The sequence below is a fragment of the Gymnogyps californianus genome, chromosome 12, assembly GCF_018139145.2.
Source record: "Gymnogyps californianus isolate 813 chromosome 12, ASM1813914v2, whole genome shotgun sequence".
NCBI classification, from domain to species: Eukaryota; Metazoa; Chordata; class Aves; order Accipitriformes; family Cathartidae; genus Gymnogyps; species Gymnogyps californianus.
Window position 1 is genome coordinate 21,592,228 of NC_059482.1, and position 14,601 is coordinate 21,606,828.

Here is a 14,601-nt window from a genome sequence, read left to right on the forward strand (position 1 = left end):
CAAGCCCCGCCCCCCTCCTCGCCGGCGCGGTCCAACGGGCGGCGGAGGGGGCGTGGCGTGGGGGAGGCGTGGCCGGGCGGCATATGCATGTATGCAGATGAGCAGGTGCCGGCAGAGCGCGGCGGCCCCGGCGGCGGGACGGGCAGCGGCGGACGGGCAGCGGGGCCGGCGCCGGCGGCGGCAGCGGGGACGGGCAGCGGGGACGGGCAGCGGGACGGGCAGCGGGGGCCATGGCGGCGGCGCCGCGCTCCTTCAGCGCCGCCGAGGTGCGGGCGCGCTGCGCGCAGGGCGCCTGCCTGGTCCGCTGCCGCCGCCGCCTCTACGACCTGAGCGGCTTCGTGCGGCTGCACCCGGGCGGCGAGCAGCTGCTGCGGCGGCGGGCCGGCACCGACGTGAGCGCCGCGCTGGACGGGCCGCCCCACCGGCACTCCGCCAACGCCCGCCGCTGGCTGGAGCAGTACTACGTGGGAGAGATGGAGCCCGGCGAGGAGCAGGTACCGCCGCCCGCCCCCGGTACGGGGTCTGGGGGGCTGCCCCGGCTCCGGGACCGGCAGGGTCTAGAGGGCGCCCCAGGTCCGGGATCTGAGCAGTGCGGGGTCTGTAGAGCACCCCAAGTCCAGGGTGCGAAGGGTCCGAGCCATACAGGGTCTATAGGGCACCCGCGTCCGGGCTGTGCAGGGTCCGAGCCATACGGGGTCTATAGCGCACCCCGGGTCCGGGCTATGCGGGGTCCGAGCCATACAGGGTCTATAGGGCACCCCGGGTCCGGGCTGCACAGGGTCTGAGCCATACGGGGTCTATCGTGCACCCCAGGTCCGGGCTGCACAGGGTCCGAGCCATACAGGGTCTATAGGGCACCCGGGTCCGGGCTGCACAGGGTCTGAGCCATACGGGGTCTGTAGGCACCCCAGGTCCGGGCTGCACAGGGTCCGAGCCATACAGGGTCTATAGGGCACCCCGGGTCCGGGTTGCACAGGGTCTGAGCCATACGGGGTCTATCGTGCACCCCAGGTCCGGGCTGCACAGGGTCCGAGCCATACGGGGTCTATAGGGCACCCCAGGTCCCGGCTGCGCAGGGTCCGAGCCATACAGGGTCTATAGGGCACCCCGGGTCTGGGCTGCGCAGGGACTGAGCCATACAGGGTCTATAGGGCACCCCAGGTCCGGGCTGTGCAGGGACTGAGCCATACGGGGTCTGTAGGGCACCCCAGGTCTGGGCTGCACAGGGCCCGAGCCGTACAGGGCACACAGAGGCTTTATAGTGTCTGGGGTGTATGGGGCATGGAGTCTTTGGGACACATGTAGCATATAGGGCACCCAGGTCCAGATCTGAGCTGTATGGGATGTGGTGTGTGTTGGGTCTGAGCTGCACGGGACGCTCGGGGTCCAGGCTGTGGAGGGTCTGGGGCGTATGGGGCACGAGGGGTGTATGGAGCAGGGGGTGTTTGAGGCTCCCGGGGTCCCGCGTGGGTGGTGCCTGAGGTGTCCGGGGTGCAAAGGTCCCAGGTGCGTGGGGCATGGTGGCTCCGGGGAGGTCTATGGGGCTGGGGTCTGTGGGGCCTGAGGTGCGGAGGATAACGAGGCGCATAGGGTCCAGGCTCCTCGGAGCCTGAGACGGACCGTGTCCCAGCTGCACAGAGCCTGGTATCCATGGGATCCCACCCCGTGGTCACATCCCACGCTGGCTGTGCCAGGAGGCAGGGCTGATGGGTGACCCTGGCGTGCCAGCACGGCATGGAGGCGTCGGGGTCTTTGGAGGGGTGTGGGAGATGGGGACATGCGGCTCGGTGTTGGTTTTAGCAGGGCCATGTGGCACGGGGTGGGCGATGGGGCAGGCACCCTTCCCGGCACCGCCAGCGCTCGGCCGAGGACCGGGTGCTGGGCACCGGGGCTTGTCGGCAACGAGTGGCCGCTGCTGGGGAGAGGAGCTTAGCCACCTCCCTAACTGCCTGGGCATGGGGCAAGGGTGGCCGTGACTCAGCGCCGTCCCCACCGCGCCAGCCCCGTGCTCAGCCGCTGCCCAGGCGGAAGGGAAGGCACCCCGAGGAAGCGCCGTTGCCGCTGGGTGAACTTCCAGGAGGCAGCATGGCACCGGGCATTGCTGCCCCGATTATCGGCCCTCACCGGCATGCCGCAGGCAGCATGCCCGAGCAGTGGGGCCAGCCCAGCCCCCTTTGCCAGCCCAGCGGCCGCTTTCCCCTCCGGACATCCCGGCAAGGTCGACGACCGGTCGGTCCCTCCGGGCTGGTTGTTTGCGCTCGCTGGTTCTCCTCCCCGCGGCGCAGCCTCGGCCCCGATCGGCGGCAGCGCCACAGACGGGGCTTTGTTCGGCCTCGGTGCGATGCCCGCTCTTTCCCTGGATCGCGGCGATGGCACCTCCTCTGTTGGGACACTCGTTGCCGCCGCCTCTTCGCAGGCGTGACGAGCCCGACGGGTTGGGGCGAAGGAAGGTACCGGACAAACGAGTTCTCGTGCCGCAGCCCGCGCTGAGGGGAATTGCCACCATCCCAATGCAAATACCCGGCATGATAACGCCGGGGCGCAGGGAGAGCAGACATTATCAGACACTAGATAAACTGTCCCAGGTAGTAACACGAGGGGGAGGGAAAAAAAGCTGCCTGCTGCACGGCGAGGCTGGCCGTGCTGCATCTGGCATGTGCCTGATGTGTGAGCTGCTCTGCCGGGCTTGCTACACCCCAAAAATCCCCGTTGGAGGGAGATGAGGGGAGTCAATGCCCTCGGTGGTGCTTGGGTCCTTCCTTTGGCCGCTTTCGGGCAGGCGTACCCCAAGCAGCTCTGCGAACGAGGCATTGCGCGGCCCCGGGCTGGCTCCAGAACCCCACGGCTTTGCCGGTGCCACTCCTTGCCCGTCGGAGGTCCCAGGGCTGCACCATCCCCGTGCCGAGGGATGCGGGAGCCTGTGGTCCCGCAGGCATCCAGCATCCCCCCTGCTTACACCCAGGGACTTCGAGGGTTTTGGAAAAGGGGAAAAGAATGTGTTAATGCAGGAGGGGCGAAGAGGAAGATGAGAGCCAGCCTTCATCCTGCCAACACGCCTCTCCGCACCCCTTCCTGCGGCTCTCGGGAGCTCAGCTCCATCCTTCGGCCGCAGGTCCCTCTTCTGCATCACCCAGCCCTGTTTGGCTAAGGACAAACTAACCCCCAAGCTTTTTATCTATGCAAACAGAATGTATAGGGGAGATGAAAGCGAGAAGCAATGATTACCCAAACTAGACAGTGGATTTTAACAGCCTTGCTGGAGGGGGACTGGATCATCTAATTACCCCTCCAATTTAAGCAATGAGAGACTTTCATCACAGCCTCTTTGGGGTGCATGATGTGGCCGTGAGTCACGGTAAATCCCCTGTCCATCTCAGGGTTGGTGTCCTCCCCTTCTTCTTGCCCACATCGCCGCGTGTCGGGCTTGCTCCGGCTCTCTGTCCCACCCTGAGCTCGCTTGGACGTAGGCGCTTGCGCGTTCTTTGGAGGTGTTACAACAAGAAGTGGCTTTTTTTCATTATTATCATTAGAACAAGTTAAGTTCAACCTCCTTTTAATAGTCCTGCTGCACCCAGTGTTTAACGGGCTGAGAGGCAGCCTCGTGGGACTCTGCCAGCCGCTGCCCGGGGACTGCGACGCTGGTGGGACGGTGATGATGGGACCATGCCACCGCGGGTGGGGACCTCGCTTGGGCTCCCTGTGCCTCGTGGGGTGTCCTCGTGCTACGTGCCTGAGCCTGCCTTGCCAACGCTGTGGACATCAGCAAATTGAGCCGTTTGGGAGCTTGGTGAAGGTGCTGGAGGCTTGGGGCGATGCAAAGGCACGGCAGGGCTCCTGCGGGGTTTGACTCGCTGGGCAAACGGACACAGATGGAAAAACCGGGTCCGGGCTGCTGGCGGAGCGGCTGTCTGCAGGCAGCATCACCCTGCTGGGGCCAGGGGGAGGTTTCCAGCTTCTCCTCCTGCCTGCGTCCCAGGCACACCAGACCCCGCGCCCGACCATCCCTCCTATCTGTACCTGCTCGCATCGCAGCTAGATTTTGTTTTAACGCCCCGAGCCCTGATGCGGGGCAGCACCGGGGCGGCGTAGCTGGCACAGGACCGGCGCCGAGCTCCCCACGGCCCTGCCTGACCCACACAGGGCAGCGGGATGCTCAGAGGCGGATGCCAGGTCACCCGGTCACTGCATCGTGCCCTGGGTGTTTGGCCCCGTTGCCTCTCAGCAGGAGAGCCGGCACCTTGCCGGTGCTGCCGCTCGCCGGGGCGGCGGTGCAGGAAGGCGGCACTTCGTAGGCGTTAACTTTCCCTTCCTTACATCAGGCCTCTGGCACATCTTTCCTGGCAGGACCTGCTTGCCTGGGGATGACTCGGGATGTGTCAGCATCACCCGCGGGCGACAGGCAGAGCCCGGCGCTCGCAAAGACCCCTTCAGCCTGCTTCCAACCCACCTTTTATTTTGAGGAGGAGGAGGAGGAGGATGAGGATGGGCAGAAGCCCCAGCGCTGGTCTGGGTGCCGGTGGGGCTCAGTCCCTGCAGGGCCCCTGCATGCCCGGGGCAGGCAGGAGCGTGCTGCCACTCCAGGGAGCGAGCCGGGGCATGCAGGCATGGCTTGCACCCTGGTTGCACCACAGCTGCCGGTCCTTTCGGTGCCAGCCCTGGGGTGAACAAGAGGAGAGCCTTCCTCCTGCTCCCCGGCCAAGGAAGAGGAGGAGGAGGTGACTCAGGCAAGGCTGGGCGCTGGAAGAGAGCTGCCATAGCACGCAGGGCAGTGGCATCTCACCAGTGGCACCCGTTCTCCCCAGCCGGGTGCTGCCAGCGAGGTGGGGTCCGAGGCCCCCGTCCACCTCCGTGACCTGGGAGGACGGGGAAGCCTGCGGCCACGGCGCGGTGCTCGGGCGTCCGTGGGCCGGGGAGTTGGAGGTGTGTGGACATTTCGGAAAGGGGAGGAGAGGTGCCGGGGTGTTGCGTCAGCCTGGCTTTCTTAAGCATCCTTCCTGCTGCTGGTGAGGCTGCGGTGCAAGCGTTGAGGTGGAGGGCACAGGCTCATTTCTCGGGGGATGGAGAAGCCGTGTCTCTCTCTTAAAGCCAAATTGTCTTCCAACGCACCCACAGAGAGGAGGCAAACCCATAACTTGACCATCCTCAGCTGGATTTCAAGGCATCTCACCTGCCCTGGGGTTTTGGGATGTCTGGCTGAAGGACAGGTTGTGCAAAGCCCAAAATAGTGGTGGAGACCCTTGCAGAGGGAGGTGCGGTGGTCCACAGCATCAGCTCGCGCCGGCGCTCTGCCTGCAGTAAAATTGATGCCTGCTCAAGTCCACCCTGGCTGGAAATATCCCCTGCCCTGCCCACTCCCCCGGGGCGAGGGGCTGCCTCGGGGCTGGGTAGCGCGGCTCCCGTACCAGTGGGATGAGGCTTGAAATCCGGCTAGCCCAGGAAAGGGGGTGGGAGCCCGGCTGGCAAGGAGTGCCTGCTGTCAGCAAACAGCACCCAGCCCCTGCCTCGGCGTCACCAACACGGCACAGAGTAAAGTCCTGTCCACCCTGGCAAGGTGACGCCGGTTCTCCTGCATCCCGGCACCTCCTGTGGCTGCCAGGAGCGGGGTTTATTCCCAAGAGGGATGCGATGCCCTCGTGTCCCTCAAGGGAACCTCATCCCTCTCGGAGCAGCGGGGAGAGCATCCATTGAGGATCCCTGCTTGCGCCGCGGCTGCTGGCAGAAAACCCTTCCTTGCTGCAAGCGGCACAGCTGGAAACCCCGGCGGGCATTGCTGTGCCCGGGCTGCCGGGCCGCGCCGTACCCTGCCGCCGGGTTAATGGGTAACTCAAGGTGACAAAGCGGGAGAAAAGGCATGTTTGGCACGTCCTGCCCGGGGAGCCGGCGGGCTGCCACCGCTGCTGCCGGGGGGCACGGCCGCTCGGGGGTTGCATGGGCACGCTGCGGCCTCACCAAGCTCCCCGCTGGCGGCAGGGCCGGCGCCGGAGCTGGCAGGGCCACGGGAAGGAGGCTGGTGCTGGCAGCCGGCGATGCGTTTGCTTCCAAGCATCAGACAAGGCAGGTTTCTCCTGTTTCTCAGCCAGCCCTGGCAGCGGGACCGCAGCCTGGGCTTCATCCTGCCGCACCAGCGCGTCCCCCGGGCCTCGGCGTGCCCTCTCTAGCCAAAACCAAACCCCCACCCCATCTTGCATAGCCTGTGGCGAAGGTGCCCAGCCCAGTGCCGCCATGCAAAGGGCACTTTGCCTTTTTCCCTGGGGCGAGCTCCCTCCCAATGCATTTCCACCCCCCCCGCCCTGCCGTGCCTGGAGCCAGGGTGGTGGCACCAGCCGTGCCACGCTCCCCAGCTTCCTCGGAGACCGAAACACCAAGCTGGGCTTTTGCTGGAGAGCAACGGGGTGGGGAGGAGGGAGCCCGGCGCCGGCGTTGTGAGCACTAACCCGGCGATGCCCCTCGCTTTGCTGGCAGCGGCACTGGCTCAGGCTGGTGCTCACCGGGCCGCTGGCCTGCGGGAAGGTGAGCTGCACTATGGCACTGCCCGTTTGCAAGGGGAAACGCTGGCCAAGGGCCTGGGAGCCTCCGCTTTGCAAGACCGAAGCGCCGGTGCCCTCCCGGCAGTGCGGTGGGGCGGTCTGAAAAGCGGGCTTGGAGGGAGGTTTCCAAAAAGACCCGGGCACGCGATGCTCCGTGCGTGGTTCGAAGGGCAGCGCGGCTCGCTGGCGGCCGCATCCCTCGGGAACCTGCTCTGCAGGAACTGACTGACTTAAATTCATCAGATTTTTTTCCCTTATTTATTTAGCAGGCGGGCGCGAGGTCATCCTGCCCGTGCCCCTGAGTGGCACGGCCACCCCTGTCCCCAACCACGTCTGCCGCTGGTGCTTCATCGTGGGGTTTGCCTTCTCTTTTCAGAGCCAGCCCGAGCCGGCGGAGGAGAAGGCGGTGGATGCTGTAGCCCAGACCCCAAGGCGGATGGATCCCCGCTGTAAAACGGTGGATGTGGAGAAGGTAAGAGCCGGGGGTTTCTCCGGCACGCTGTTTGCCGGAGTGCTCCTGGGGGAGACCAGGTCTCCTCTTCCTCGCATGAGCGCTGGCTTTCTGCTGACCCCTGGGATGGGAGGGATGCAGGGAGGGAGCCGATCTGGCTGCTCCTGCCCTTCTCCCAGAGCAGGCGGCATCGCTCGCTCTTCATTGCCCAGGCGCGGCCACGCTGGGAGGCTCCTGTGGCGGTGGCGTGGGTGGAGATGGCTTTCTCTGACAGCGGCTGTGCCCTTCGAGTGAGACGTGCTGCCAAGCTGCACCTTGCTTGCTTTATTTATTTTTTTTTTCCTTGCTTTATTTATTCTTTTCATTTTTTCCTTTTGACTGAGCACCAGTAATGAGCACTAAGGGATCCCCCGGCCTGGGCAGGGTGCTCCCCATGTGCGCAGGGTGCTCCCTGCCCTGCCAGCTCCTCTCCAAGCACGCCACGGGAGCGGGGATTCGTCCCCAAGGTGCCTTTGGATGTCCCTGCCGTTCGCGGCACCATCTGACTGCCGTGCCTTGCACGGCCCCGGCTCGTCGGTGAGCGTGCTTTTATCTTGCAAAAGGATTTTTTTTTTTTTTTTTTTTTGAGCAGGAGAACACCTTTCACCCCCCATGTTAATATTTTGCTGCTGACCGCCTTTAAAAGCAAATCTGCCATCCCAAAGTGACCTTTTTGCTCTAACTTTTCCCCTACCTCCCCGACGGAGGGTGTCTCCATCCCGGTCCCATGCACCCGCTGCGGGCTGGGGTTGTTGCCCCTCCTGGGCGATCGTGTCCATCCCTGCCTGCAGCAGAGCCCCAAAAATGCCCACGGCCACCTCAGCTCCTTGCCCTGAAACACCCCAAACGGAGCCATCCCCCCACCACCGCTGCCAAATGACCAGCGGCACGGCCTCGGGTTCTGGGTTGCCGCGTCGGCGCTGCGTGGCACAGGACAGCCGATGAAAAGCTGCCAGGCCCGGGGCTCGGCCGGGCGAGTGCGGTTTCTGTCCCGAGGCAGAGGTGGGACCGAGAAACCGCCTTATCTGGCTGGGCCAGCAGAAGACGCGCCCAGGGATCCTGAGCAGCAGCAGAGGTGGTGCTGCCAGTTGGGTCTCTCTATTTTCGTCCCGTGCAGACATGCATGCCCGCATGGGTCTCTTCTTGCTCTCGCAGCCACCCGAATGCAGCCACGCGCTGGAGCAGCGACTGGCGTTTGCGTTCCCATCCTGTGTCCCTGCTCCCCATTCTTTTCTTCTTCACTCCTCGCTGCTGGAGCGCTTGAACGGCTGCGGCCACCCCTGGCGTGTCCTCTCCGCAAGGAGAAAAGCCCTTGGCCAGGGCAATGCCATGGGGATGGGCTCCACGTCCTACCGGCGGCTCACTGGCACGGGTAGCGAGCGGGGAGTATTGCTGCTCGCTATCTAATCTTGGCAGCTCCTGGGCAGGGGGAAAGAGCCTCGGTTATCAGGGCCTGATGCTGAGCCAGGGCCGGCCGGGTACAGCCGCCTTCACCTTGAACCGCCGGCAGGTAGCCGGTGGCACGGGGGCAAGCTCAGCCCCACGTTCGCGGGTAGATGGGGCTGATGTGTGTCTGGCTTTGCTTGTCTGCGCTGTGCTGGTGCTTGCGGGGAGCTCAGGGCTGCCTGGAGCAAGAATCAGCTACTTGTGGGGCATGGGAAGGGGTCTGCAGCCCAAAATCCTGCAGCTGCGGCGCAGCTTTGTGCCTGGTACTGGGGTGGTGTGTGGGTCCCGTGGGGGTACAACCGCTGTCTGCTCCCCCAGGACCTGGTGGACTGGCAGAAGCCCTTGCTGTGGCAGGTGGGCTACCTGGGGGAGAAGTACGACGAGTGGGTGCACCAGCCCGTGGATCGGCCCATCCGCCTCTTCCACTCGGATTTCCTCGAGTCCCTCTCCAAGACGGCATGGTGAGCCCCTGGGGGTCTGCGCCGTGCACCCGGCCGGTGCCTCCATGGGGAGCGGGGGACGGCTCGCCGCCCTGTGGGATGCTCCCTCTGACATCTCCCTCTGTCCCGTAGGTATGTGGTGTTCATGGTGTGGACTCCCGTGGTGCTCTATCTCAGCTGGGTCAGCTACACCTCCCTCGCCCAGGGCAACACCAGGCTCTTCTCCTCCTTCACCACAGGTACGAGTAGCGGCAAAGCCTTTGGGCTCAGCTTGCTGCCTCCCCTCCAGGTCCAGGGGCAGGACAGCCATGGGCGGGGGGAGACCTCTGCGTCCCTTCCCCATCCCTCCTTCCGTGCATGCTCAGCATGAGCCTCATGCAAGAGCAGCGGGTGAGCCCCTGTCCCCGCGGCCACCGGCATGTCCCCCGCACGAAGCCGCCTGCGCTGCTTTAAAGCCTGAGCTCGCCCCCCTCCATCCCCTCCTCTCGCCCAGATGATTCGGTCCCCCTGGGGGATCGAGGGAGGCACGGAGCCTGCTGGCCCAGGGTGCAGCCTGCTCCCTCTCGCCTCCCTTCCCTCCATCCCCGAAAGCGAGCCCCGCCGGTGCTGCGGTGCGTGCCACCTCCCGCTGACGCCCACCCCGGGCCGCGGCTGAATGCCGGCATGGCGGGCGAACAAACCCGGCTCTCAGTGCCGCCGGCGTCGCACAGTGCGGGGCTTGTTTGCCCGAAGCGCCTGCCCTTGAATCTCCCACTGTCTGCTCCCCCGGGAACAACAAGCGTGGCCGGGGCAGGCTGTCGTCTTTGTTGTGCTTTTTTTTCTTTTTTTTTTTTTTTTTTTTTGTGCTGGGCTCCCTATTTTTTTTTTTTTTCCCAAGGTGCCACCCAGTGCCAGCTGTGCCCGGCTGCGGCACCCGCTGCACCGGCACCCCCCTCCCTTCCTTCTTGCAGCATTCGGCACCTTGCTGCCAAGGATTTGTTTGGGTTGGGTTTTTTTTTCCCAAAAATGAACAGGTCTGGGGGGAGATCTGAATTCTGCTAGTGAGGACGCAGGGCTGGCAGCCAGCCCCGAAAGGAGGAGGTGGCTGAAAAATGCTCTGCGGGGGAAAGTGCCCAACAAACCTATTCTTTTTCCCCAAAAATAAAAAAAAAAAAAAACCAAAACCAACGCCAGCAACACTGTTTAACTGTCACGAGTGCTGCCTGCACAGATACGGTGCCTCCTGCCTTGTTGTGGTGGGCGAAGCAGCTTTGTAAGGACAGGGCTGTTCCTGGAGTGCACGGCCAAGCCCCCGTTGGCATCCGGGATGCAGGGGACCCCCCCTCGCCGGCTCCTTGCGGTAGCGAGAAGCCGACTGTTTCTGTAAAGAATGTAAATTAATAGGAATCAAAGGAAAATGTGGTTTGGAGCGGTGCTTGGGAAGGTAGCTCCCTGGGGAAGCTCAGGGCAGGAGGTGGACGAGAGGTGAGAGGGAGGGAGAGCCGAGCTTCACCCGGATGCCGACGGGAGGATGGCGATGGATAAGAGCACCCGCGCGTCGCCTGCCCTGCTGACTGCTGCACGTCTCGTTGTGTAGAGTACTCCATCCCCGTCCACAAATACTACTTCCCCTTCATCTTCCTCCTGGGGATGTTCCTGTGGTCCCTGCTAGAGTACCTCATCCATCGCTTTGTCTTCCACATGAAGCCACCCGCTAGTAACTACTATCTCATCACCCTGCATTTCTTGCTGCATGGGCAGCATCACAAGGTGAGTCGCAGCTTACGCCTCCGCCGGTGCCTGCCGGGCCGTGGGAACGGTGGCCTTTGCTCAGGCGGAGCCTGTTTGTGCGTGTTCGACGTGACTCGTGGCATCTTCGCCGCAAGCGAGGCCCTTACCTAATACTGGTGAGGGCTGCAAGACGGGCTCGGAGGAGCTGGAGTTAAATCTGCAAGCTCCGGTTGGGCGAGGGGGAAGACCAAAAAAGCCATGGGCTCCCTCTAGCTTCGCTGGAGGAAACGTCCCCGGGGAGCTCGGGGACCTGCCAGCCAAAGCCACCGGCCACCTCGGTGTAGGCGAGGGGCTGTTCTCGCCACCGGGTACATCTTTTGGGGAGGGTTTCTGGGGGCTGCTTTGGTGTTCGCTTTTCCCGAATGGGCATCCCCAGTGCTTGGCAGGAATGCGCTGGGGGACGTGGGGTGAGCTAGGAGCCGCTGTCCCACTGTCCTTCTCCGCTTCCAGTCTCCCTTCGACAGCTCCCGCCTGGTCTTCCCTCCTGTGCCGGCCTCGCTGGTGATCGGCTTCTTCTACGGCGTCCTGCGGCTCCTGCTGCCCGAGGTGCTGGGGCTCTCGGTGTTCGTCGGGGGGCTCTGCGGCTACGTCGTCTACGACATGATGCACTATTACCTCCACTACGGCTCACCGAAAAAAGGCACCTACCTGTACGGCCTGAAGGCTTACCATGTCAAGCACCACTTTGAACACCAAAAATCAGGTAGCACTGTGTTCCCTGTGCGTGCCGGTGGGGACGAGGGCTGTAGAAGCCCAGCCCCTGCCTGCGTGTGTGTAGCTGATGCTCTGAAATATTTGACGTTTGGGATTAGGGATGGGGAAACCCAAGCGTCGCTGGGGAAGCGGCGTACGAAGTGCTACAGCCCCATGGGGCACGTTTCTTGGCCCCCACGTTGAGGATGGGGAGCCAGCGTGGGGGCGAAGGCAGCAGCCCGTCTCGCCGGCGGGCACCAATGCCACCCGGGGATGCCAGGGCGGAGGCAGAGCCCCTGCGGCACCGGGATGTGGGTGCCCGTCCCCACCCGGGGCAGCATCTCCTCCTGCCGGGAGGCGTTGGCGGGCACAGGGTGAGGCCCCGGGCTTCCCTGGGTCCGCCCCACACCTTCCCCAGCCCGGCGCTTGCTCAACCTGCCCTTTGCCCGGTTTCCTAGGAGAAAACGCCCCATCCAGATAAGCTATCATCCATGGGGCTGGTGGCGTGGCCCAGCCAGCTCCTCCTGCTCCCTCTGCTCTTCCTCCTTGCCCTCGCCTTGCTTTCCTCCCTCCCCGAAACGCGGGCACTCCTCGCTCGCCAGTTAACGTAGAGCAAGCTACACCCTGTCCCCGGCGGCATCCCGGTGACGGCGGTGCCGCGGGCTGAGTGCTCTCTCCCCTGCCCGCAGGCTTCGGCATCAGCACCCGCTTCTGGGATTACCCATTCCGGACGCTCATCCCCGAGGAGACCTTCGAGAAAGAGGACTGACGGCCCCGGCGCAGCGCCCAGCTGCTGGCTCCGTCCCTCCTGGGCTGGGGCTGGTATCCCTCCCTAGCCCTCGGCGAGGCTGGCTGGCCCCTGCCCCCTTCCCGGGGTCTGTGCCACAGCGGTGGCCGCACACCGGAGCATCCCTGTGGTGCGCTGTGGTCCAGCTGTGGCTCTGCGAAGGGGGACGGGGGGGGTGAGGATGCGGGGAAAGGGGAGGAGGAGGTTGTGGGGCTCCCTGGGGGGCTCCTGCCCGTTCCTCGCCGCCCTCCCGCTCCAGGCCACGGATGCGCGGGCAGGTCTGCTGCCCGAGAGATGAAGTGCCTGATGCCGCTCTCCCTCCTCCGCCCTGACACCTCGCCGGAGCCCCCCCCCCCCCCAGCCCCTGGCCCTCCCGGGGCAGCCAACGCGCTGCAGTTAACCCCATCCCCTAACTCGTGCCGAGGGGCTTCCGTATCCCGGGTCCTTCTCCTGGCCCGATCTCAGCACAGGGTTTTTTTGGCCTGCGGCCCTTGGGGTGGGGATCCCGCAGGCCTGGATTTTGCCTTTTTCTAACCAGTGCACCCGTATCTCTCTGCCAGATTTATCAAGTTCATGGTTTTTTGTAGACATTGGCTACTTGAAACTCAAACTCCAATGAACAGAATTGCTACGAGATACCTTTTTTTGCTGATCCTGTGATTTCCCCCCCCCCCCCAATGTTTACTGCGGATATTTAAAGGTTTGGAATAAAGTTATGTGTAAAACTGTAGACACTACAATTGTAAATAAACTGTATATTTTGAAAAATAAAGCCTTTTAAAAAGGGTCTGGCTGCATGCGCGTGCAAACGTATCCCTCAGGGCTGCTCCCACGTCCTCCCACCCTCAGTGCATCTCTTCCCAGGCGCCGATGGCCCTCAGTGCCGCGGTACCTTGTGGTTGCCTTTCTCGGCTCCCCACGCTGATGAAAGCCGTGCCGTGAACCATGGCAGTGGCGAGGGAGATGATGCTCTTTGCAGGGGGGAACCGCAGCAAACCTGCGTGACGGTAAGCGGAAGCTAGCCGAAGTCACCGCTTGCTTCTCCGAAGTTGGGCAACGGCATCACGTGCCGCCCCGCGCTTCCCAAAACCAGCATGGCCTTCTGACGAAGCCACCCGCAAAGCTTCCTGCGCTCCCGGCAGAGGTCAAGCGCTGTTTCCAGCACTGATGCCCTCAGCCTGCTTCCTTTGGTGCCGGGGGGGTCCTGAGGCTGCAGGGACAGGGAAGGGAGCGGAAGGTCCCAAAGCACCAGCATCCCTCGTGCGGGATGGGTGTGCTCTGGAGGGTCCCGCTGCCTGGTGCAGGAAGCTCAGCAGGGTGCAGAGCTGATGCCGAGGGTGTCACAGTGCCCTGGGCAAACCTTGCTGCAGCTGGCGGCACAGCAGAAGGGGTTGGGGTGCTCAAAACAGCAGCAAGTGTCAATATGGGGGGCACAGCCTCCCCCATCCCCTTCTTCCCAATGTGCTTCCCGCGGGCAATTCCGTCTTCCAGCAGGCAAAACCCAGCACAAGGGGGATACAGCCCACCTGGCCCCTTCCTCTGCCACCCCGAGCAGCTTTCCGGGAATGGGGCGGCATGGGAAACCACGGCAGGTTGCACAATGTCCCTTCCGCTGCCTGCGGGAGCAGCAGCCGGGGAAAGCACCCTATAAACTCGCACCCGTGCTGCCGTGCCTCTCCAGTCTGCGGAGGCAGCCGAGGCAGGGGCGAGCGAAGCAGGACCAGGTAAATCCAGCTGATTTCTCTTAGCAAGCGGACGAGCTTCTTCCTGGAGAGAGCCTGAAGAGGAAGGGAGAGTGGCTGCAGCTTGTTTCTCGGTGCGTTTCTGTCTTGTTTCCGGCTGGTAGTGCCCGGCACCCCTCTCTTAGCGCTGGCTGCATCAATAGTGTGGGTGGCTGCTGCTAATTTCCCTGCAACAGGGGCAGTTTTCTGTCCCTGCTGCCTGGATGCGGGCTGGGGAGCAGGGACCGTCCCTGCGGGGACACTGAGCACATAGAAAGGGTTTGATTTAAAATCTTAAGTGGGCAAGACAGGGCTACGGGGAGAAAATATGGAGAAGTCGGGGACGCTGGGGCTGTGAAGGTGTGAAAGCTTTTATTAGATGGGTGACAACAGAGAGAGACGTTGGCTAGAGATGAAAACGGATCTTTATGGTCAAAGATGTAGGCTCTGCGGGCAGGACCCCAGGGTGGCGTGGGGCCGGTGCTGGGGAGCGCTGCCCGGGGAAAGCTCCTTGGGTCATTGCTGAGCCTGCTTGTCTGTGTGTAAGCTCTCTGGGTATGGCTAACACTAAATTAATTTACATAAATCAAACTAAAACATCTCTTGCTAATGCGGAGAGAGATGTGCCAATACTGCTGCTACCGATGCCTCTGTTTGCATGTGCCTGCGCCAGTCTGCACAAGCAGCCGCGGTGCCAGGCGAAGCAGAGAAAGCAAAGCAGCCAGAG

General features: G+C 63.5%; 1 protein-coding gene across 3 annotated transcripts; it reads left to right on the top strand.

Moving 5' to 3' along the window:
• The first annotated feature begins 230 nt into the window (after window positions 1-230).
• On the top strand, window positions 231-12,306 carry FA2H (fatty acid 2-hydroxylase). Of its 3 annotated transcripts, none has more exons than XM_050904157.1 (7): window positions 231-494; window positions 6,904-6,999; window positions 8,782-8,924; window positions 9,036-9,142; window positions 10,480-10,652; window positions 11,124-11,376; window positions 12,056-12,306. In XM_050904157.1, the coding sequence occupies exons 1-7, from the start codon at window positions 231-233 to the stop codon at window positions 12,133-12,135; spliced, it is 1,116 nt and encodes a 371-aa protein (XP_050760114.1). In that variant the 3' UTR covers window positions 12,136-12,306. The 3 variants fall into 3 exon arrangements, with proteins under 3 accessions (XP_050760114.1, XP_050760115.1, XP_050760117.1); XM_050904158.1 differs by having other exon boundaries at window positions 6,916-6,999; XM_050904160.1 differs by having other exon boundaries at window positions 11,138-11,376; window positions 12,056-12,114.
• The last annotated feature ends 2,295 nt before the right edge of the window (window positions 12,307-14,601 follow it).